General features: G+C 23.7%; 2 protein-coding genes and 1 non-coding gene across 5 annotated transcripts; all 3 read left to right on the top strand.

Moving 5' to 3' along the window:
• The first annotated feature begins 303 nt into the window (after positions 1–303).
• On the top strand, positions 304–427 carry LOC112596644. The gene has a single exon (XR_003114788.1). It is a non-coding gene; the product is annotated as a U5 spliceosomal RNA (small nuclear RNA).
• Positions 428–4,912: 4,485 nt separating this feature from the next.
• Positions 4,913–16,053, top strand: LOC112596517 (spondin-1-like). 3 transcript variants are annotated; one of them, XM_025342237.1, is made up of 18 exons: positions 4,913–5,162; positions 6,663–6,848; positions 7,863–8,127; positions 8,593–8,737; positions 8,866–8,978; positions 9,077–9,170; positions 9,228–9,351; positions 9,429–9,559; positions 10,430–10,619; positions 10,694–10,862; positions 11,937–12,156; positions 12,232–12,436; positions 12,536–12,658; positions 12,739–12,803; positions 13,197–13,304; positions 14,294–14,375; positions 14,781–14,806; positions 15,630–15,718. In XM_025342237.1, the coding sequence occupies exons 2-17, from the start codon at positions 6,668–6,670 to the stop codon at positions 14,783–14,785; spliced, it is 2,220 nt and encodes a 739-aa protein (XP_025198022.1). In that variant the 5' UTR covers positions 4,913–5,162; positions 6,663–6,667; the 3' UTR covers positions 14,786–14,806; positions 15,630–15,718. The 3 variants fall into 3 exon arrangements, with proteins under 3 accessions (XP_025198022.1, XP_025198020.1, XP_025198021.1); XM_025342235.1 differs by lacking the exon at positions 14,781–14,806 and having other exon boundaries at positions 15,630–16,053; XM_025342236.1 differs by lacking the exons at positions 12,536–12,658; positions 14,781–14,806 and having other exon boundaries at positions 4,915–5,162; positions 15,630–16,051.
• A 1,241-nt stretch (positions 16,054–17,294) lies between these two features.
• Positions 17,295–24,520, top strand: LOC112596616 (radial spoke head protein 4 homolog A-like). The gene is made up of 9 exons (XM_025342382.1): positions 17,295–17,539; positions 19,003–19,189; positions 20,195–20,448; positions 20,518–20,605; positions 20,672–20,968; positions 21,038–21,157; positions 21,223–21,403; positions 22,303–22,678; positions 24,253–24,520. The coding sequence occupies exons 1-9, from the start codon at positions 17,295–17,297 to the stop codon at positions 24,518–24,520; spliced, it is 2,016 nt and encodes a 671-aa protein (XP_025198167.1).
• The last annotated feature ends 204 nt before the right edge of the window (positions 24,521–24,724 follow it).

The raw sequence follows: 24,724 nt of genomic DNA, 5'->3' as shown, positions 1-24,724 counted from the left end.
GCCCGCCGTTGCCGGAGCTCCGGCGTTTCATCTAGCGGCCGATAGATGTCGTTTGTGAGCATCGTCGTTTACCGACGCAGCTTCGATGCGGTCGCTAGACGTTTTGGTCAAGTCGTATTCGTCGGATTTCGTGGTCGGTCGTCGAGACGAAGCTAAAAGTTTGCACTGGACGCGGTTTGGACTTACACCGACCCAATCTACTTGCGTCCTTATCTGGCACACCGGTGTGGTGTAAACACCAGCGCACTACACGGCTTCGTTACCAGGCCGATTGTTTATAAGGAACCGAGTGCCGATCAACGATAACTCCGGCTCCCTTTCAAATCGAAAAAATCTTTCGCCTTTTACTAAAGATTTCCGTGGAGGGGAGCACTCAAAGGAGTCTAGAAATGTAATTTTTTAAATAGCCCGACCTTCCGGTTGGGCTTCTGATACTACGAAAATATTTAACACTATTATGTAATATAATATCAATTATTTTGGTCGATACACATTGTCGTACATGTCGCCGTTGACTGTTACCACAACTTCACGGGTGATAACGGTTACCAGGTCTGAGCGTCTATCGTTTGAGAAACACCATACCTGATACCACATTTTCATTTCAGTTATTCTCTCTTATTTTCGATTTATTCTACACGGCGTGTGTAGGTGTTCACTTTGATTTCGGTCTACTGTCGTTGTGGTTTTTCGGGCGAAGTACTACCATTCATTGCGCCTGCGCGCGTCGGCACTCGTCGCGAGTTTATCACGGATTTGTCCAATACCTACTGTGATACGCAAAAAACATACGATACTTAAAAGTTTTCCCGAGAGCCGAGTGTTTATTTAATTACTTCAGATTTCGTCATTTGGTTATTCATCATTTTAACATTAAGCATAAACACATATTTTTTTGATAAGACGTATAGAAGAAAATAATATACACAAGTCATAAGTAGATTGTACTTACTATTTATGGATTAACAATAGCTATATATAATTACAATAATTAAGTTAACACTAATAATAAAAATAATATGTTCATTTAATGCATCACATTTTATGGTAAGTTACACGCGTTCAGTAATTGTTACAAAATAGTAAAGACTAATAAATAATATAAATAAATGTTATGTACTTAATAATAAAATAATTCAAAACTACTTTTCACTCGATTCGCTATAATACACTTAAATATGGAAATGGTGGTCAACTTTATATTTCCAATATGTAATAACTACGTATTAATTTTTAAATGAAATTTATTTAGTATTATTTGTTCTTATATTTTTTCTGTCTTACATTAGTAATGGATTTATAACGTGATGTATAATATTCTTTAACATGTTTAATTAATTGAGTCTTTTAATGGTTGAAGACATCTTGAGTAAGTGTATGTATTCAATTAATTGTCTTTTAATTTTATTTGTAATAATGATATATTTTTTTAAATCTTTATTTGTTGTTAAATTTAAATTAGGTATATATGTAATTTTATAACTCATTTTTACAAAAATAATAAAATAAAAACACATGGGTGCAAATAAAGTTTGAACATTAATATGAATGTGTATATCGGTTAATGATCTAGCTGTTGACGCCATAATGTTATTAATATTATTAAATAATAATAACAATGTTTTAATTTCAAAGTTCAAACCAATACATACATGGAAATTATCATTGTTATCAAAATATCACAGTTGTTTATATGTTCATAGCAACGATGTTAAAATTATGTTTATACGCAACTCTGTCTACTCCACTTAGTTACTTAAGCTTCAAACATTTTATACAGTAGCTGTATCTAGTGTATAATATGATTTAAGATTTATACAATCAAATTTGTTCACTTGATCGGTGGATCGGTGGGTAATTTGTGAAGTGTTTCTAATACTGTAATAAAAACCTTGGTAGATAGAGATAAAAAGAGTATTATTTTTAATAATAAATAAAGTTGTATAAATATATTTAAACAATGAATAACGATGTCCATTAATTTGTTATGATTAAAAAGAAAAAGCGGGCAAGTGGGTACCGCTCTGCTGTACATTAGGGGGTGGGGTGAACCTCGGACTGGGGTAGGTTAAATTTGAATGCAATGATAGGAAAAACGATTCTGAACGGAGATGATTTGTCAGTCTAGGATATATTATATTTAAATATTGTCATACATTCTATTTTGAAACAAATATTTTATTTTTCAATTAAGATGCATTTGCAAAAGTCATGGTTAATCAATTAATTATTAATTTTTATGAATTATACCTACAAAATAGTTTGCAAATATTTATGGTTTTGACGAATTTTTGTCAATATTTGAACTTAAAATGCTAATAAAAAAAAATTGTGCCTATTTATTCTTAAAATTTTTTGATCACTATAAGAATAACTTATGAGGAACTTTGTATTAAATGTTCAAGTATTTTGATTGGGCCAAAAAAAATTTATCGACACTTAAAAAAAAAATTTTCAGAAATATTGAAAATTTCAGTTGTCTATAAATAGCTCAAAAAAAGTCAAAATATTTTGAAAATTAAATTATGTAAAGAAAATTTCAATCTAAATAACTAGTAAAATTGTCAAGTATCTACGACTTATACTTTTTGAATATTAACAAATATTTAAAATCGTTTGAGGATAAATCGTTAACGTTATGCTATTTCGTAAAAATTTAAAATTCAAACGCACTTAAAATTTTTCCTATAATGATGCTTCGAGTTTTTATTATAGCTACTTGAAGGAAAACTTAGGGAAAACATAGTGTAGTATTTTTAATCCTTAGTTATAAACAAAAAAAATTTTATGATTTTTCAACTTCAAAATTACTTACAAATTTTCGCGTTTTCGATAGATTTCGTAAATATTTTAACTATAAACGTTTATAAAAAAAAATTGTGACTAACGATTTTTAATTTTTTTTAGCTATAATAAGAACAACTCATAAGGAACCTTATATTAAATTTTCAAAATTTTTTGGTCATCCAACTTTTTTTATCGATACTTCAAAAAAAAATTCTCATAAAAATTGATAATTAAAGTGGTCTATAAATAACTCAAAAAAAGTCAAAATTTTTTGAAAATTAAACTGTATATAGATAACACTAACATAAACATTTGGTGAAAATTTCAAGTATTTACAGTGATTATTTTTTGAATTACAACCATATAAAAAAATCGATTTGGTCGAAAACTGGTTTTGCATAAAAATTCTCGTTTTTTTGTAATTTTTTTTTTTGTTTTTTTTCGATTTTTTTGAAAACTGTTGGAAAATGTTTACTTTTTACCTCTATAATGCTCCAAGGATATTCACTTTGCCATCGGAAACCACCCTCGAAGTTTGAAATTGAAGTTTTATTTCGACTACTTATGCTGTACACAGACACAAAAAAAAAAACACACATCATTGTAAAATCAATACATTCATCACTCCGTTCAGAATCTAAAATGATTTTTAAGGACAGAATGCTTAGGTATATTATGAATTTTACTTTATGCAATGCTATTTTCAAAATTTTTAGATTAATTTTTAAATATTATTTATTTATGTCATGAATCCATTCATACTGTTAGGATTAGGTGGTATTGACTCACAAGTTAATAACAACAATATAATTTGGTATAAGTTATGCATATTATTATTTTAATTAAATATTAATTTATTATAAGCGTAATGTTTTTTTTGCTAAAAATTGAATCAATCTACTGTAATATTAATAGTAAATTACTTGTAATATCAATAAACATGAAATTAAGTCACCTAGTGATACTAGGTGACAGACCTTCTCTGCTCTGAATAGATTTTCGTGTATATAATATATTATTAAATTTAAATTTAATATTTTTTTAACATACAGTATCCTTGGCATATCCTATACAGCCAGTGGTATCTACTTGCCCACGTTTTTTATTCAATAAGAAATTAAAAACAAAAGTATATATATATTTATAAAAAAGTGATATTTATTTTTCGGTAGGTATATCTTGTTATTTTAATTGAAAAATTTTAAAACGTAATAACTTATAAGAATTTAATCATTTGTAAGTTTTTTTTAAAAAACCTAGGTATTTAAAGCTATTTATATATAGAATAAAATAATTTCAATTTTAGGTATGTATCTATGTTATAAGTTACATATTTTAATACATAACAATTATGTGATTTTTCAGTTTACATTTTCATGATAAAACTATCAACGAAGTTAGTGTGTTATCTATATCTATGTAAATTTGAGATTGAACACTAATTAAATTAAGAAAATTAAATTTGAATGTTTATTAGTTGGTTAATAAATAGGTAGCTGGTCTTAACAGCTTTTATATTTATTTTGATAAAGCTCCGCTCAAAGTGAATCAAAACTAGGTTTACCTACAACGATTGATTTATGAATTGAAATAAATAATTTGTTTTACTATGATTTTTATGGTAAGTTATCATTGTATAAAGGATGGACAAATTTAATGTGAACTGCGACAGTTTCCATAAAATAATAATAAAATATTATTATATTCAATGTGTTATACGATACAAAGTAGTTACAACAAAAATATTTTATTATTATCATAAACTTAAACAAATTATTCAACTATATTACACTATAAATGTTAAAAATATAAAAAGCTTGTTTAAAATATAGCTTTTTGACCGTGTAAAATAAAATTTATATAAATAGATTTCATGCCATGTTATAGTGGGTATATCATAAATGTATTAGCATTAAATTTCATATGTATAAAGAGGTACATTTTATAAAGCATCCGGTATTAATAATAAGGGAGAATAATGAATTTCCTGTAAAAATGGAAAGTGCTTTAACGCTGTATCGATTGAAGTTTTTTTTTTAGAACACTTTTGCCGATCCGACAGGCAGCGCTAATACATAAATGTGAAGTACCAAAAAGTTTACAGATTGTTACACACAATCCCTTTTTACATTATTTTTTATTATGATCTCTTTTCTGGCAGCGGTACAACATCCAGAATTCCATTTTGTGGCAGTTTATTTTGACCCACTGTAATACGTTTACGTTTGTCGTCACTGTGATATTTTTTTACGTAATTAATTAAATTTTAAATAAGATCTTACAAATTTTCTTTGTCATAAATATGTAGTATTTACTATTAATACTATACAAGAATTACGTGAATTAAACTACGAATTCCACTTGCGTTCATAAAGGTAAATTGTTTGTTTTATGAGTATGTAATTTACGATTATTATATTAAAAAAATGTAAATAAAATTTGATACATTTAAATTTAATCACGGAAAAGTAATTGTTTATTTTGGCAAAAAATAATAATTACAACGTAAGATCAATTTAGATGTTAACCATTTTTCTTTTGTTCAATATTTTATACTTTTTTAATGTTTTTAGGATTCTTTAAGGTATCATTCGTTAAAAAAAAACACTAAATGAATGGTTAATATAAAAAAAGTCTTGCCTATGTTGATATTAAAAAAATGTTTTAGTAAAAAGGACATTAATAATATAATACAAATACATAAATATATTTAAAAAGTTATTAACACATGTTTATTATCTGTAAATAGTAGTATAGCTATAAATTAAATATATAAGATATTTAAATGCATTTTTTTTTTAATTTATAGATTGTTATAATTCATCTGTACACATTAATTGTTTTAAAATCATTTATGAATAGCGACCATTACTTTTTTTTTATATGGAAAATGATACTTCAAACAAGTTAACAATATATACATGATCCAAATAATTTATTATTTTACTTGTGTTTATTAATCACAATTATATTTACAATAATTTACAATATTGGTTTGATAACAATTTGAGCGTGTAAACATTTAATAATTCAATTAGCGGCGAATAAATAAATATAAGTTTCTACCTCCAACATAAGTTGAAAATAATATTGAAAATGTTTTATGGTCATAATGTGAAGAACTATTTTATTCATTATTTTTGGTTACCCCTAATAATTACCTCGGATCTATCTTTTGGATTGCGACCATCAGATTGGAAACCACTGGTCACACTATCGTTATTATAAATTATAATAATTTTTATTTAAATTTAAAAAATATATTTTTAACTTTTTATTTTGTTTTATAATTCAATGTATCTATAAAAATATAATATTAACTAAATCTATAAGTGATAATTAATAAGTATCATTAAGTTTAGAATAACTACCACAAGTCACAAGTGTAATAACTAACAAATTATTTAATGATTATTATATTGAATTCTAACAAGTAGTAGTGGTACTTGCCAAAATGGTTTTTGTATTTATAGTAACAATATTGTTCACGGAAAACATGTATATTATACTATACATACACCTATGTAATGTACCTATGTAAAATACAATATACCATAAAAATCTAACCTTACAATTTTTATGAATTATACATTTATATTATAATAATGGTATTGAAAAAAAAAAGTTTTTAGTTAGTCACTGTATTTAAATAGAGTAATTATAAATTAAATATAAATAGCTAAGAATTAGTACCTATATTTGATTGTATCATTGAACTTACTTAATATAAGTAATGTTGAAAATGTAATTTTAAAATATATTATAATGTTAAATTAAACTTAGTCGTTATGCTAATAGTATTTGCAATTCTTTTTACTGAATTATTTGTTTTCTTTTAAATATTAATGTAAAATATCTATTTATCTATTTCACAGGGACTATGATTATCAGAAGTATATTTTTTGTAGTATTTGTATCATATTTTTCTATTTATTCGACAATTAAAATATGTGATCGAAAGCCACCTTCAATATCAACACCAAAAAGTACAAATCCACATACGTTTAGAATTGTGTTTAAAGGAAATGTAGAATTTTATACACCAGGAACAACATATACAGGTAATCAAAATCATAATTGTTATAAATAAGTGACTATTATTTATTAAAAAGAGAATGATTAGATAAGTTATTGATTTATAAAAAATATTTTTACAAAATTCGAATTTATCATTTAAAATTTATTATTACTTAATTCTAGTTTATTGATATAAATCAATAAATGTATAACAACATTTTTTTAAATTTCACCAATATATTATTTATTTATTATACGTTCCTTTGATTGTAAAAAATGTGCTAATTGTTTTATTATTATTTTTCATCTATTTTTTGGCTTTAAGATTTTGTGCGAAGCAATAAAATGTATTAATTTTGTTTGTTTTTATCTTTATTTTTGTGTGTATCTGTGTACATGTTTTAAAGCAATAAAAAAAAATTGCTTTGAAACCTTGAAGGTGGTTTCTGGTTGTTAATGAGAGGTAGTTGGCACTTTTTTGAGGTCAAAATCAATTTCTGATAAAATCAATTAAATTTTTTGTATTACCGTAAATACTTGATGTTTTTGCCAAATATTTATATTAGAATTTAGTAGATATGAGATAATTTTAAAATATTTTGGTTCTTCTATTGTTATTCTATTTTTAGATTTTAGATTTTTTCAATTTAAGTATGATATTTTTGTTTTGGCGTAAAATATTAAGCTATTAATATGGGTTTATTAATGGTTTTATTAAGATCTTGTATGTATGTGTATGTGTGTATATGTTTTTTATAATAATAATAATATGCTTTTTATATAGACATAAAATTAAAGTATAATTTGTGGAAAATTATTATAAACATATAAAGTTTATTTGTTTACTAAACGGCGTATTGTTTTTAAACAAATAATATTGAGTGTGCATTTTTATCTTACACCATTATTGAGAAAACCTATTTTTTTTATCGATCTCGCTTTCAACCTTGTATCATATTATATAAAATGAATTACCTATCGCAATTTATTTTGTTCATTATTATTATATTTTTGTTTTTATCATTACATACGTAAAATATTTATTTCGTTGGCTCTAGTTTTACTGCAAGGTGTTAAGACAATTCCAACTATAACTCCAAGTTTTACTAGTTTTATATTGATGGTTGAGGCTGAAGAGAGTCAGAATTATGACGACGAAAACAATGATTTAATAAGTGGAAAATTTCAACTTACTGGTGATGTAAGGACAAAAATTAGCGAAGTCTGCCCAAATACAGTTACTCAGACCTCTTTAATCCCAAAATCAGAAATACAAGTATTTTGGACAGCTCCGTCATCTGGTAGTGGGTGTGTTATATTTAGGTAAGTTTAAGATTATTCATTTTTGAAATAATTATTATTGTATGTTTCTATATAACTCAAATTTGATGTTTTAAACTTAGATATTTATTCGTATATACTATATACAGGGTGTTTCTAAAATAAATGAGGTTACTAGTATACGTGTACTCACTGTGATGGCCCAATGAAGATTTTTTTGAAATTTTTTTTCTATCTTCGAAATCTGGGTTTTTTTCATATTATCTTGAGTATAAAAATAAACATTATAGTTGTATTTTTTGTAAAATTCTCATACGAATCGAGATGTCACAATGGTTTTGAGCTTGTTACGCGTTTTTCACACTCGAATTTCCGACAAAAAAGTGGTGTGACACATCGATTTGCATGAGAACACTGCAAGATTAACAGTGGTGATAGACATTTGTTTTCAACATTTATGATTAATTAACTCATATTATATAATAAATACATTTTTGAATCAATCAGAGCTACCGTTGTTGAAAATCGTGATATTTGGTACATGGATGATGATCAGTTAAACAAAAGGATTTGCGAAGAAAGTAATGAAAGTAATGATGATAACGCTAACGTGGTATATGAGTGTTGTGCGTGTCATGAAGCTAAGTTTGAGGTTTGTATTTATGAGATTAATTTTAAGTTGAATTAATTGTAATTTGTAACCAGATATAAGTAAATAGAGTAGGTACTTGCTTGGTTATTTTACAAGCTTACAATTTTATTAAGTACAACATTTTATAGTTAACTTTTGAAGGATTATGGTCAAGACATACTCACCCTAAAGATTACCCGGATGATAATTGGCAGACTCGCTTTAGTGATGTTATTGGCGCTTCACATACAATTGATTATCGGTAAATTTATGATAAATAATATATAAATGTATAGTATATATATATATATAATTAAATAAGTATAAAAATACGACTAACAAGTATTAAACTTTTTTAAGATTTTGGGAACAAGATCAAGTAGCTTCCGATGGAATGAATAGTATTGCACTGAGTGGAACTACTTCAACTTTGGAATCTGAACTCAAATCTAAAGTGATAAAAAAATGTTGTGAACTTTACTTAATATAATTTACTAATACTTTGTTTTAGAGTGATAAAATTCGTACGATAATTAAAGCCAGAGGCATTAGCTATCCAAATGTGACTGGAAAGACATTTGCTGTATTTCGAGTGGATAGAGATCATCATTTAATTTCAGTAGTATCATTCATGTGTAAGAAATTAAATCATTCGTTAAATATTTTAAACTGCTTTTAGTATCATCTTAAGAAATGTTTCATTTAAAATTAGATCCATCGCCGGATTGGTTTGTTGGCATTTCGGGATTGGAATTGTGTTTACCAAATTGTAATTGGATTACGAATAAAACTATCAACTTGTACCCATGGGACGCTGGAATTGATAGTGGAATCACATATAATGTATATTATTTTATTCATTATAATAATATTATATACCAATATACCATCTGTTGTAATACATATTACAAAATAACACATTATAAAATTATTGACTTTGATATTTAGAAAAAGGAAATTAAATGTCTGATATGTACTAATTGATATTTGACATAATATATGAGTATAATCTTATTAATACAAATTTTAATAGATTAATATACTTACTAGTAACTCCAGCTAGATTAAAGAAAAGTGAATTTGCGTAAATCGTAAGTGGTAGAAACAATAAGTTCAATGGTGTTCAATTATAATTATTTTTAGTTATTTAAAAGGGGCCATTATAAAGTAAAGTTTAACTATTGCGCTTGATGGTCTTTTAATCCGGATTTGCTGTTAAAATATTTTTGTTGGTAAAATATAGAAATCTGAAAATTTTACATTGGACTTTTATTATTTTTTAAAATGTTAACTATAAACAATAATATTAAATTAATATTATAAATAAAAGCAGTTTATAGCATTCGGCTAAAAAATGTACTTAATAGGTATATAGAAAATATAAATTAATTAAATGGTAACAAAATTCTTTGAATTATCGGTTTTAATGTAATAATATTGGTACTATGAGGAAATTACTCGTTTTTATATCTAAATATACTTCTTTTGCTTAAAAGTAATTTATACTTATAATACTAAATTTATAGATATTTATTACCTATACATTTTTATTTTTCATGTTGATTATATTAAACCAATTGGGATATATGGTTTAATACGTTTCAACAATTATTGTCTTTGATTTTATTTATTAGAAATAATGTATAAATTTAATAATTATTGTAGTTGTTTTTTATAAATATTTGGAAAATAATATGTTTAATTTTATTTTAGTCATCCGATATGCCTCAAGTACCAATAATGAATATAGAAAGACTTTGGCCATCGAATACTAATGATGTACGTTCTCCATTTTATGATCAATCGGGTGTACAAATGAAACCTATTGCAAAACTTCATCTTGTGAGACAACGTCTTTATGAAAAAAGTTGTTCGGAAGAAGAGTCTAAAACCGAATCATCAGGTCTATTGCTAAGATTTTTATTTTATTTTATATTTGAATTAATGCACTGACTTATATGTTCTATACACTGTAAGTTTGTGATACTGGTCCATGGTCAGATTGGGACGAGTGTTCAGTGACTTGTGGCAAAGGTTATAGTACTAGATATAGGCAATATAAGAATCCAGAAGACATACATAAACCTCACTGTAGTAAACGATTGATGACACAACGTAAAGGATGTTATGTGCTTCCTTCGTGCGCGTAAGTTAAGCTCCTTTAAAAAAAAAATTGCTCTTCTATGAAATAATATAAATAATAAGATATAGATAATAAAAACTAAAATAATAATTAGTTAGATTGACTATAAAACCTTTTAAAAATAAAATAGAAAATATTATACGATTATAACATGGATAATATGGTAATATAAGTTTTTAAAAAAGTCAAGTGTTCGTTAACTGTTTTGGATCTATATATTATAATTAATTATTATTTGTGTAGAGATAAAAAAAATACCTTTTAATTATTTAAATGTCAAAAAGCAGTTAAAAAATAAATTTTTGAGCTTTTTTATGAGTGACTTATATGTTAAGACTGGGTTTTTTTTTAAATATTACTTTTCATAAATATTATTTATGTAACTATATGTATGTATATATTTTTTCAAACAAAATTCTTTAAATTCTCAGTTTATAAATTAGGCATGCGTACACTTTTAATTTATTAAATATTTATATTATCTTTCCTTACATTCTATAATATATTAGAACGAATATAATTTTTGTAACTTACTCTTTCGCTATAAGCTTTATGCTTAAGAGGACGCCACACCTGCATGTGTTATTTCTATCTTCCATATATATAACATAGCAAATTTTCGTTCAGCAGAATCCATTTTATGTTGTTAGCTTTAATATTAAAGTAAATTTACCTATTATCAAACTTAAGGGTAAGAATTTTATCCTGGCCATCACAAAGGCTTTTTATTAATATCATAATTTTAAAATGAGTTATGAGCATTTAAAAGTTTTAATATTTTTCATAGCTATAACTTAGTTTAAAATTAAAATATCAATAATAGCCTACGTGATGGTCTAGATAAAATTCTTACTTTTAAGTTTCTCTTAAAGAAGAAAATTATTTTCAAATTAAAATTAATTAATTTATCAATGTAGGTATTGATATATTTGAAAAAATAATAATAAAAAAATATTATAATAATATTATATTAATTAATACTTACATTAAAATCTATTGCCATACTTTTAATATATTTAAGAATTTTAGATGTTTTTAGAAGTTAACATTAATAAATAAAATAAAAATTATTTTTAGGATTAAGACTGAGGAGATTGATACAATTGATCCAAAATGTGATGTGACTGCTTTTGGCCAGTGGTCAGATTGCTCAGCAGAGTGTGGACCTGGTGTAATGGCAAGATTCCGGACATTATTAAATGAGGAAGTGACACCAAAATACTGTTTAGGTAGAATGTTCTTACAACAAACTACACAATGTGAATCAAAACCTTGCCAAGATGAACGTGATAACGTGGTTAGGATATAATTATCAATATTATATTATATTATTTAAGAACAATGAATGTCTGATGTTTTTAAACAATTTTAGGACTTGAATGTAATATGTAGTAATTGTTCGCTAACTAAATGGTCGTTGTGGTCACCTTGCAACATGAAATGTGGTACGGGTCAGAGGGAGAGGCATAGGATGAATTTAGACAGAACTGGAATGGCAGAGAATTGTGACCCTCGTTGTTATACACAGTCAATAAATTGTACCGATAATCCACCATGTGAAAACAATATACGAATGGGTAAAATGTGTTGATTTTAATAATTCATTACAAAGTTACACATTTTTGAAATTTTAAAAGTAAAAATATTTTAATATAATTTTACACGCTGCATATTAGAGGATATTTTGTTATTTGGAAACAGTTTTATGTTAAAGAAATATAATGTAACGGTACAACGCTCTCTAGTTTATAATATTAATCAAAAGAAAAATAGGTTTTGCAATTCATCCTTCGTTAACCGTATGTTTAACTGTACAACATTTAAAATAATGATTATATTTTGACATATATGTTTTATACCAAGTGTTTATTTTATTTAGAAACAACTATCTCACCAAGTTCTGAAAATACACCAGTAACATCTGTTACTATAAATCCTGACGATGTAAGTATAGACAGAATAAATAATAAGTTATTATTGATGAACTGTAAATGCATTTTACAAATACTTGTATTATGTTTTGAAAAATAAAAATGTAATTTACCAGATTAACTCAGCTAAAAGTTCCAGGATTAATTTGTTCGATATATAAAAGTAAACATTTAATTATTCATTATTAATTAATTAAGTTATGACACAACAGCTGTAATGCGCTTTTTAAAAATTAACTAAATAATACATTACTCAAAATTTGGTCTAATAGTAATTTATTGATTTATTATTTTAAATTTTTCAGTGTATATAATTCGAAGGACAATTCGAAAACAGTCAACAATAATACAGCAATTACTTTAATTAATTTATATATCATTAAAAGTGTTTTATTTTACAATTTAGATTTCAGACGATTCGACAGAAAAATGTTTTTTGTCAAATTGGAGTAAATTTTCCAGTTGCAATGCTGTTTGTGGTCCCGGTTTTAAAGAGCGTACACGAACTATTCTGGTTAGTAATTTTATTATTTAATAAGAAATTAATCCTTATAAAAACTTAACTTATATTGACTTTAACGTAGGTATTTAATTTGGATATGTTTAAAAAAAAAAATTGTATTACTTACAGTAGGGGTGGCCAGCGAGAAGAAACTCGCGAGCCGCCCAATTTAATGATAAATATGGAAAAGTCGAAATGAAAGAAAAGGTCATATTAATATAAATATATGATTATTGTAGATATCAGATGTAATAAAATGTGTAGAATGCAAACAATATAAGATATTAATGAATAACAAAAAATAAAAATATATATATATATAAATAAGTATTATATCGAGAACATTATTTCTTGTAAATTTTTTCTATAAATTGTAATCTAATAAAATATTATACTTTTTCAAATACATAAATTCATATTAATTTTTTTTTTTGTAAAAGTGTTTTTTATCTTATGATAAGATATGAGCCGCAGTTTGGCTACCCCTGACTTATAGCGTAAAAAAATAAAAATAATTATATTTGAACTTATGAGCATGAAAAAATATTAGGTATAAAAATATTAATGTAGTTAAAACCGATTGGAAAATTTTTTTGGGTTTAGAAGTTGTATTAATATTGCAGTTGAAATGTGTAAACATCAAAGTATTAATATTAACCGATATAACAAAAATGACAGACATTTACAGCTTTAAGAAAGCTTTTGCAAAATTAATATAATATATTAGTGAAGTTAATTTATTTTTAAAAAGTGATAATATTATAAAATGTTAATTCTGTTTTATATATTGACATGTTTTCTTTTTATTTCTTCTAAATATAAGTCTTTAATATCACCTTAACTTTGTTTATTACTTCTTAAATAATCTTCGTATTCATTACAAGGGTTGCTTGAAGGATGTAAACAAATCTATGTTTTAATATGTAACATTGTTTGATTTATTAGCAAATAAATACATTATCTAGTTAAAAATTAATTAATGAAAATATCCTATATTTTAGTCTCCAACGGATCCATTGGAACAAAAAAAATGTAGGAAAAAACTAGTTGATCGTCGAAACTGTAGAGGAAGACAATGTAGCAGTAAGTTCAAAATGCAATTAAATATCCTATTAAATATTATGATAAGAACAAATCAATAATATAATTTATTAATAGTAAACGTTTAAATTACTACAGAATTAAATATACAATAATATATTATTGTTAGATACCTACATGAAAAATGATTAACGATTTTGAATATATTGATTTAGTTAATCACATTCATGCAGAATGTTGAATCTATAATGAAAAAATTACAACACAAATTACAATTACCTAAAATACTATTAGGCTTAAAAATGTAACATATTAGTTGAAAAAATATAATACTAAATATTAACCAAATATTTGACGTTACTTTAATAGTATCAATTATATATATATTAATACTTTATATTTTTAAATTAATCTATGACTTTAATTGTTTGTTTTTATGATATACAGCATAACCCATTATTTTGATTAACTACGTAAGCATATATAAGTATTTAAAAACGGTGTACAACTCCATAGTAAAATTTTATTGTACATAGTTATAACTAAAATAACAACTTTTATAGTACTTTATAATCTTAATTTATTCATAATCTATAACTAGAAGCAAGTATTAATATTTATAGTTGTGTGTATGAATGTTGCTTAGGGCTCTAAACTTAAACGAATATTAATAATACATTTTGTAGTGATTTTATTATTATAAACATCAATCAATATTAAAATATGATACAGATTATCATAACAGATTTATGGTAAAAATTATTATTTTAATATGTTAAATGACCTAAACAAATGTTTAATTTCTAATTATTTATTCATAAGTTGTTATTTAAAAGAAATATATTGAGTATAGGTATTGTTTTTATTTTTATTTTTGATCGTTCAAAGTACCAATTATAGACCTGATTTCCTATTAAAAACCACTCTCAAAGCCCAAAGGTAAATATTGAAACATTTTTAACTGACACAAATGTCGATAATGAAAAGACAATAAAATATGCATACATTGTAATATCATTAATCATTATATTCATCTATCTACTCAAAAGTTAAAACTTTTACTAACTTTAATAATTTTACACTTTCAATCACCTTTAGAAATAAAGGAAAAATAAAACGGTTTCAATAAAAAAAGAATTATAAGTTTTTCAACCATCCACGTCTATTTGTATAAAAGTTGATTAATTATTTTTTCTATAAATAATACTCGTGATTGGAGTTGTACACATTTTTAACAAATATTGTGAATCGTGATAGTAAATATTATTTTAAATTTGATAAAACTGATTTTTATAGGATGTAATTATTCGCCATGGTCTGAGTGGTCATTATGCTCAGCATTGTGTGGTATGAATGCTGTACAACAACGTACAAGAGTTCCAGAAAATGTTGCGTGGACTTGGTGTAAAGATAGATTAGAACAACGTATTTGTTCAGCTTTAGCGTGTAAAACCGATTAGAAACTTTAAATTTTACTTAGAAATGTTTAATTTAAAAATTTAGTTTTATCAATCTATTAAACGATACTATTAGTGTGCTTTTAAAAAAATGATATATATTTTTTTTTAAACAATAGTATACTTTTTAGTGATTTCAGGACAACAGTACTAATTATCACTCAAAATAATCCTCAAATCATTCAAAAAGTATTTCGTTCAACAATATTACTAGTTTATATATGTATTTCATTATACTACGTATCATTTACCACCTTTTAAAAATATTTACCTAAATAACAAAAACGATTTTTTTAATTAATCTATGTATAATTGTGTTGTTTTCCCTAACATATTAATATAGAGAACATACGTAATTATACATAAATATTTATTTCAATAATAGATATTTAATAAATAATATAGTATTATATTATTCAAAATTAATTTTTTAAATTTTTTTTTCTGTAGATTATATAATTGACGAAATTTCATTTTGAACTAGTAAAAAAATCGAACTTCATCAATATCTGTACTCTAATTGTAATTATCTTTAATGAACGGTATATGTCGAATATAGCAATAAAATCAGTTTTTTTTTTTAAATTCAATTACATCAGATTAAATAGCAATAAATAATTTTGTACTTTATTTTAATGTTTATAATATATAAATAAATAATTGTACGTTTGTTAGTACTCAGTACTCTAGGAATTCACAGATTATACATTCACATATTAAGTTTGGTCGATGTTGCCATAAGTTTTTGTGTTGGGACCTACGTTCGTTTATGTGATAAATTTTGATTCAATGATGCATTTTATTGACTCACGAAACTCTAATTTTTTTTTTTTTGTACATTTAAATTTTTCATTGGTTACAGAAAACAAAACAGTTATTTACAATGGCAATCAATAATAAACAATTAGAATATAATGGAGACATGTATGTTTGTAGCTTATAAATTAAATAGCTACTATACTGATTTTGATAAAAATTTTAGAGATTATGTGGTATCAAATATGTTAAGAGAATAGTTTTAACTGCGTTATAAAATGGCTATATCCAAATTACTATAGGCGGATTACCCAACTCGGTTGAATTAGTTCACAAAGCAAGGTACACTGATGCTGATTTTTCCTTGAACTGAGATCCACCTAATACACAGCATTATTTTTATATTTGTTCATTTTTTAACATTCGAAGTAAGATTAATAGTTATTATTATATAATATTAAAGTAAAAACCACATTAATTTTAATAGAATGTCTTAGTATTAATTATTAATTAAATAACATTTGATTGATAAAAAAAAAAAATGGTAATAATATCCTAGGTAACAACTAACAATACATAGCTACGATTTGTCTCTAATCATAAAACATTTTATGACCCAATCATTCATCTGAATATAATATAGTAATATAATTGAAGTATTTCTGTTCTTACTCCGTATTAAATTTGTGCAATATGCATTAATTATATTTGTGTTTAATTTATAAGAACAATAAGCTATTTGTTAAAAATGTCTAATATGGAAATTGTAAACTCAATATCAGACGCAATGAACAAATCGTTTAATGAAATTAATAATAATTTACAAACAACCGAGAATAAAAGTAACTATATTAGATCAAAAGTATCAACTCAATCAACCCAATTTAAATCATTACTTTCGTGTGGTGGCCCAAGATTGCAAGAACTTCGATATGATATTGACGTTAATTATGCAATTGGACTGTTAAAAAAAGAAGATGAAAATGTTAATGTGTAAGTATTTAACATTTATTTAAATAAAACTTAGAAATCAATTGTATCATTAATGTTGAGTGAATATTAAATACTAAACTTACAAATCGTTATACCTACTTAGTTTTTATCAATGATTCACATAAAAAATGATAATTGAATTGTATCAATGGATTTAAATATTATATTGTTGATAACATCAAAAAAGGTAGGTTAAAGGTTTAAAAATATTCATGACTTGAAACAGTATTAGTAGTATTACGTATATTACGTATATTTATCACAAATTAATGACGTTAAAAACAAATAAACCTTTTATTTACTTTCTGATAAATGTATGTTCCATTTATGCACGGCTAGACAAGGTAATGATATTTTTAATTCAGTTTAATTAATTTAACTATTTTTTTTTTAACTATATTATTTTTTTAACTATAATTATCATTTTAATTTCAACTTGAATATGATGTATGAAATGTGTATTATAATGCTTAATTTACATTTATACTTAATTAAACTTTTAAAATTTAAAAATAAACAACAATAAAAAGTATAAAAAGTTAACTAGTAGTTTATTGTAGACTGTAGTAATGGAAATATAAAATTTAAATTCAACGATAAACCATTGCATAAAAAGTGATTTTGAACAAAGACAATTTGTCAGTCTATATTATTAAGTATGTTTATCATATACTTTATTGGTATTTTAGTAATTTATTTTACTATTTATAATACGGTATAAAGTATATAAATTATTATACATAGACAATATAAAATGAATCTAAATAATATTTTGAAAATTTCATTGTTGAGTTTAATAAAATAAAATAATATACGTACAAATACCAAGTCCTTAAAAATAAATAAAACCGTTATTCTTGTTTTAATATTTAATTTTATCAACATATAAACTTCAAATATCGATAAAAAAAATTTAGTTTTATATTTTTGAGTTTCGAGCTACTATTGGAGAGCTTTGTACTAAATTTTTAAACTTAAAGTATGAATATTAAACATTATTAATGAATTTTATACCTATGACAAAATAATTTGCAAACTTTAGCTATTTTGATACCAAAATTTTTTTTTTAAATTTGAACTTTAAACAATTGTAAACTTTTTTGACCATGCGCATTTATTTTTATTTTTATTGAAATAGAAAAATGTATTTAAACTAGTATAATATTAAACAAAATAAATTAATTCTAAAACTACTAATTTATTAATAATAAAAATATGTATGTACATTTTTAACCTGTATATACTGTATAATTAAAAAAAATACTAGAATTGTGTAGTATTTGTAATCATTGTTATTTAAAATATTATTCATATTATTTACTTTTTTTTAGTTTTCTCTACTTATGTTCAATTTATCCGCTTTGTTTAATATTAATAATTATTAGTATTTTATATTGTAATAATATTTTATTTTAAAGCATGTGTTCATTAGATTGTTTACTGTTACATAATTTAATGTTTAGGTATAGTCATTTACAAAACATTTTAAATAAGATATTATCAGAGAAACCTTCAAATCCACTAGAAAACTTTGAAAAATATAGCATAATGTTAAAACGTACATATATTCATAATGATGCTAATTTTGAACGCGTTTTTGTGGATAACATAAATCGGAATTATTGTTTTAAAAGTTTACAAATGTATAAGGTAAATTAAATATATATTCATAAATTTGAAGTAAAAAAAAAAACCAAATTGTGTATGGGTATTATTCAACTAAGAATTTCATTATAGGGGTATTATTTATTGAAATTTAATAATTAATCATTTTTGAAAGGTAATAGAAATAGGATTCTTTGAATAAAATTCAGTGGTTTTTTTTTTTTTTTAATTAAAACAATTTGTATTTAGTTTTCATGAGAACATATTATGATATGAAAAGATGGACTAGTAGGTATCATCAAATTCTATAAAACAAGAATACAGGAAAGCTATACTTTGAATATATGAGTTGCCTATTTAAAACATTTTATGGCGTTGAATCTAATATTAAGCCAAACACTAATAATTTCTGATTCAAATATATTAATATACATTAAAAATAAATTGACTATCTATTGATTTTGAGGTTTTTGAATTGTTTAAAAGTTTTGTTATAAAAAAATAATTTAAAATTTTCATCTTTATCATAGGCATATAACGTTCTCCCAATTTTCATTCATATAATTAATGTATAAAATTCAGTGAGATCAATTTTACTCGGATGGTAACAAATTGGCATCAAATCGGTCATTATCTTCATAGATATATAGTATTTAATTAATGTTTGTAAGCAATTTAGTTATAAACAACATATTATTATAATGTTTGAATTGAGGCAACAAGTAAAATGCTTTAAGTATGAAATAATTAAATAAAAATATGTTACATCAAAATCACACTTACGTTTTTAATACCTATATAAACAGAACTTTTACAGAACTCATTTATTTATTTACAGTAAAATTAGTATTAATATTTTTGGGATATATTTGTAAGTGGTATAAGAATATTTACTATTTAGCCACTTGTATTTTGTGAACTTAAATGTTAAGTATATAATTATATTAAATATATGATATTTATCGTACCAGCGCTTGGACATGGTTTACATCATAGGTAAATTACTAATTTGTACAATTCAAGGCACAGTAATAAAATTTGTATTTTTAGTGTGCTTCAAAAAAACAATTTGAACAACAAAAACAATATAATAAAAACAAAAGACATATTAGAAAATCAGAAATTGAACAACGCGAAGAAAAGAATACTATGAATAATGTTAATTCTATTGTGCAAGTCCAAAATCTTTGTGAAGTAAATTATATGTTCAATAAAGCTGGTTTTGGTCTTCCAATGGATGAAGCTACGTTGATATATCTAACTATGAATGAAATGGCTCAGTTAAATAAATTTGAAAGCATTAGGTATGGTTTTACAATATTATTATCAAGCTAAAAATAATTAAGCAATAACTATTCATAAATTATCTTTAGATTTTGGGGAAAAATATTTGGGATAAAAAAAATATATTATGTAATTGAATGCAAATGGTCAAACGCAGAATTAGAGCGTAAATTATTGGTAAAAATTGAAGTTACCTCTTTGATATACATTATAATTGTGAAATTTATTATTAATGGGATTTAGACTGTAAAGAATGTAAGCCATAACTCAAAATCATCAAAACAAATAGTTAATGATGTCACTCATGATAATTTGTTTCAACAAGAAACAAAATCAATAGATACAGAAAATTCCCAAGAGACAGTAAATGAATGTCAATCTATTATATCATCTCTTGATGATGAAATGGCTGAAAATTCAATTGATCAATACGATTCATGGATTTCTTTAAATGACAGTGATAGTTGCAAAACAACTCTGAAATCTTCGACAAAAACCACGTTAGAACCAGAAATGATCGGAGTCGGCGCCAACAAAAATGTAAATACTAAATTTATTTAAAACAATATTTAATAAACAATATTTATTTTGTAAAAGTAAAATTTATAGGTATATTTTGTTACAAATAAATTAAATACCAAATGGATTGAATTAGAATCGGTTGAACCACATCATATAGTTGAAGCGAAAAAAATAAAACGATATTTCACGGGAAAATTAAAAAATCCGGTCAGTATATCTATATAAATTAGATTATTATCAATTAAGTATGTTTTATTCTTTATTATACATAGATAAATAGTTTTCCAAAGTTCAATGGCTTAGAAAATGAATATCTTAGAGCTCAAATTGCGCGAATATCATCGAGCACTCAAATATCTCCACGTGGATATTATATTATAGATGAAAAAGATAAATCTTTGAGTGGAATATCAGATAAAAAATCTTCAATTGCATTAAATTCTAGCATAAAAAGTAGGATTAAAATTTATTAAACATATATATGATTAAGCATATATGATGGTTTAGGATTTTTATAATTTTTTTTACTTAATTTAAAAAAGATGATTCAATTATTTTTCTTTTACAACAGTTAAACAAAAAAATTAAATATAATGTAATTTTATCAAAAATTGGGAAAGAGTATAAGCAAAATTTGCAAAATACTATTACATCACTATTTATTAATAATACCATTTAGTATATTTTTTTTTAAACCAATATTCTGTTATTTTTATAAAAATATATGTCTTATTTTTATTAAATAATACATACTGGTATAAGTTAATTGTAATTGATAATTATAATATAACTATAATTATTAAATATTTTGATAAATATATTAAAATAAATAATATCTATTTTGTCGTAGTTAATAAAAATAATATAAATGTATTTTAATTTTGACACATTAAAATATACTCAATAAAATATTTTAAAACTAAAATATTTCCGAAAAATCATTTTTTAATGAAACATCTTATAGGTAATTTAGCATTTTTAATAAATGTTTAACAATACTTTTATTCTTATAATTATATTTTTTCATAGAATATTTTTGCTGGGACATTTCGACGTAGAGCCATTTATTAAATAGTATATATGTATAGCCAAAAAAATAGATGATTAACACAAAAATAGAACAAAATAATTCAAAATTTTATTATGTGTAATATTTATACACAAAATGAAATTATTAAGCTATAAATAATTTTGACAATGAATTGAATATAAAAGTAAATAAAGTAAAATTCTAAATATTCATAAAAATTAAATTGGGGTCTCATAAATTTAAGATAATATATTTAAAGAAACAATATATTAATATTATGAATACATTTAAATTTGAATTTTGGTTTTATATTTAGTTCCAGAAAATGATGATCTTGTTCGCAACGAAAATTTCAAACCCATATCTAATAATAATTTAACTAATTTAAGTTATTGGGTGCATAAGAATCCTCATATTGACATCAATGGAGTAACTAATAAATTAGGTTTTTCTACGTTGTCTGATTTAAATAAAAACGAAGACGATTTTGAAGAACTTGAAGAAGAGGAAAAAATTAGTTTTAATGAAAATATAATAAATTCTAAGGATGATTTATTTGGAAACGTAGGAAATGATATCTCTGTTGACAATACATCTGCATGGAAAGGTGTACTTTGCTCTCCGTTGAATTCTCGTTACTCTTATACAATAATGAAATCTCACATATGGCCTGGAGCTTTTGCAGTTGCTTATGATCTGTATGTATAATTTAAAACGTATTCAAAAAGTATTTACATATAAGTAGAACTTTGATAATAATCGATATTCTTAAAATAACTGTGCCTAATAATTTTAGGTCTTATATTTTTTAATAATTTAGCTAATAATTAATTTAATTACTATCAGTTACAATTGTAAAATTGTAATGAGAGATTTATTAATTTTACAATTATATGGTGTCTACTGTAAAAAAAAAAAAATAAATAAATAATAATAACTAAATAAATAAATAAAGCAATAACTTTTATTTAAAAAAAAAAAGGAAGTAAATAAATTTAATAGTCTTAGAGTTTTAATGAGATTTTACAACTGCAAGTATGTTTTCTTTTAAGTTTTAAGATGTTTATATTATATAGTTATAAACTATAATGATTATTATGGTAGTAAAAAGGTTAAAATGTTTCATTCAGTACCTAAATGATTTGCAAATACTCTCTATCGTATAATATGACATTAAAGATTAACTTAATCAATTTAATTTGTATGCATTCGATTATTTGAAATGTATGTTAATTTATTAACAATAAATAAATTTGAAGCACCAATATTTAATGTCAAGTAATTAGAACCTTTTTTAAATACCTTTCTACCTCACATTTCACGTTTTCATTTTTGCCATCTCACATTATCTTTAATTATAATCTAAAAAAAAACAAACATTATATTTTTAATATGCAATTTATTAAACAATGAATACAAATAAAATAGTTTTAGAGTCTTTAATTAAAGCAATGATATTATTCAAATCCTTACTCAAATAAGGAATACTTTATTCTTTATTATTATTGTTATTATTTATATTTTCAGTATATTAGCGATAATTTATAAAATGTTCACAATTTAATGTTAAAGAAGCTATTTTCTCTAACACAGTTTTACAGTAAACAAATAATAATAATAATAATAATAATAATTTTTATTTCATTAACAAAATAAACACATGAATATATGTATATATATATATTCCTACACATTTTTTGAAATGTAATATCATAATATTTTTCGTGAGGAGGTGGGTAACAATTAATTAAGGAGGGGCGAAATGCCTCTTTTAACCTTAAGCTTCTCAATAAGCGTTGTATATTCAAGATGTTAACACAATAATTAATAAAGCAAAGAAATGATACAATATACAACTATTTTGTTATATTTTGAAAATAAATAATAATTGTTAATAAATCTAATTACTAGTCACTTATTGGAATTGAGGTGGTTATTTTTGTGAATGACAATTAAATTATTTATTTGTATATGAATATGGCTACTAAAATATCAGCGATAATAGTGATAATTTAGTACATACCTATTTAAATAAATTTCATGATATGTAAAATATTGCTTTAGATTTTAAGAAATAATATGTGGTAATAACTATTAAAATAATATTTTAAAGTTTGTTAAATTGCGAATTACTTATAATTATATCATATTATTTTTAAATTATTGTTTAAATAATTTTCTTTATAATCATGTAACTATTATTATTATTATTATTTTTATTAAAATACTCAATAAGAGAAAAATCTAACAATATTTATAAAACTGTTTACAGTCAAACTGATTATATGTATATTGGATGGGGTCAAAAGCAGGATTCTACTAAGTTTTATTCAATTTTTATGAAAGAAACTAAATTGGAAAATGTAACTATAGACAGTAATTCTACGGTAGAGTGTCAAGAAATCACTAAGATTCAGAAATCAGAAAATGAAAAACATAGTTTACGTAAAAATAAAAACAAAAATATTTTTCCACGAAAATATAACCTTAAAGCATACAAAGGAGGCGAAAAAGTTATTACATATTATACTTACGAGTAATAATATTCAGAATGTTCTGTTATAAATTGCTAATAAATAAATTATAACTAACTTAACCTTTAACCATAAAATACACTGTATTTATCTAGTGGTTACAGCTAAGGAACTATATACGTAATATATATACCATTACAAAATTTTAGTTAAGTGAAAAATTAATAATACTTGATAAGATGAAAATTTTATAGTCGAAACAATATTTTA

The sequence above is a fragment of the Melanaphis sacchari genome, unplaced genomic scaffold, assembly GCF_002803265.2.
Source record: "Melanaphis sacchari strain LSU unplaced genomic scaffold, SCAv2.0 Contig32_pilon_pilon, whole genome shotgun sequence".
Taxonomy (NCBI): Eukaryota; Metazoa; Arthropoda; class Insecta; order Hemiptera; family Aphididae; genus Melanaphis; species Melanaphis sacchari.
This window is presented reverse-complemented; position numbering and strand designations above follow the sequence as displayed.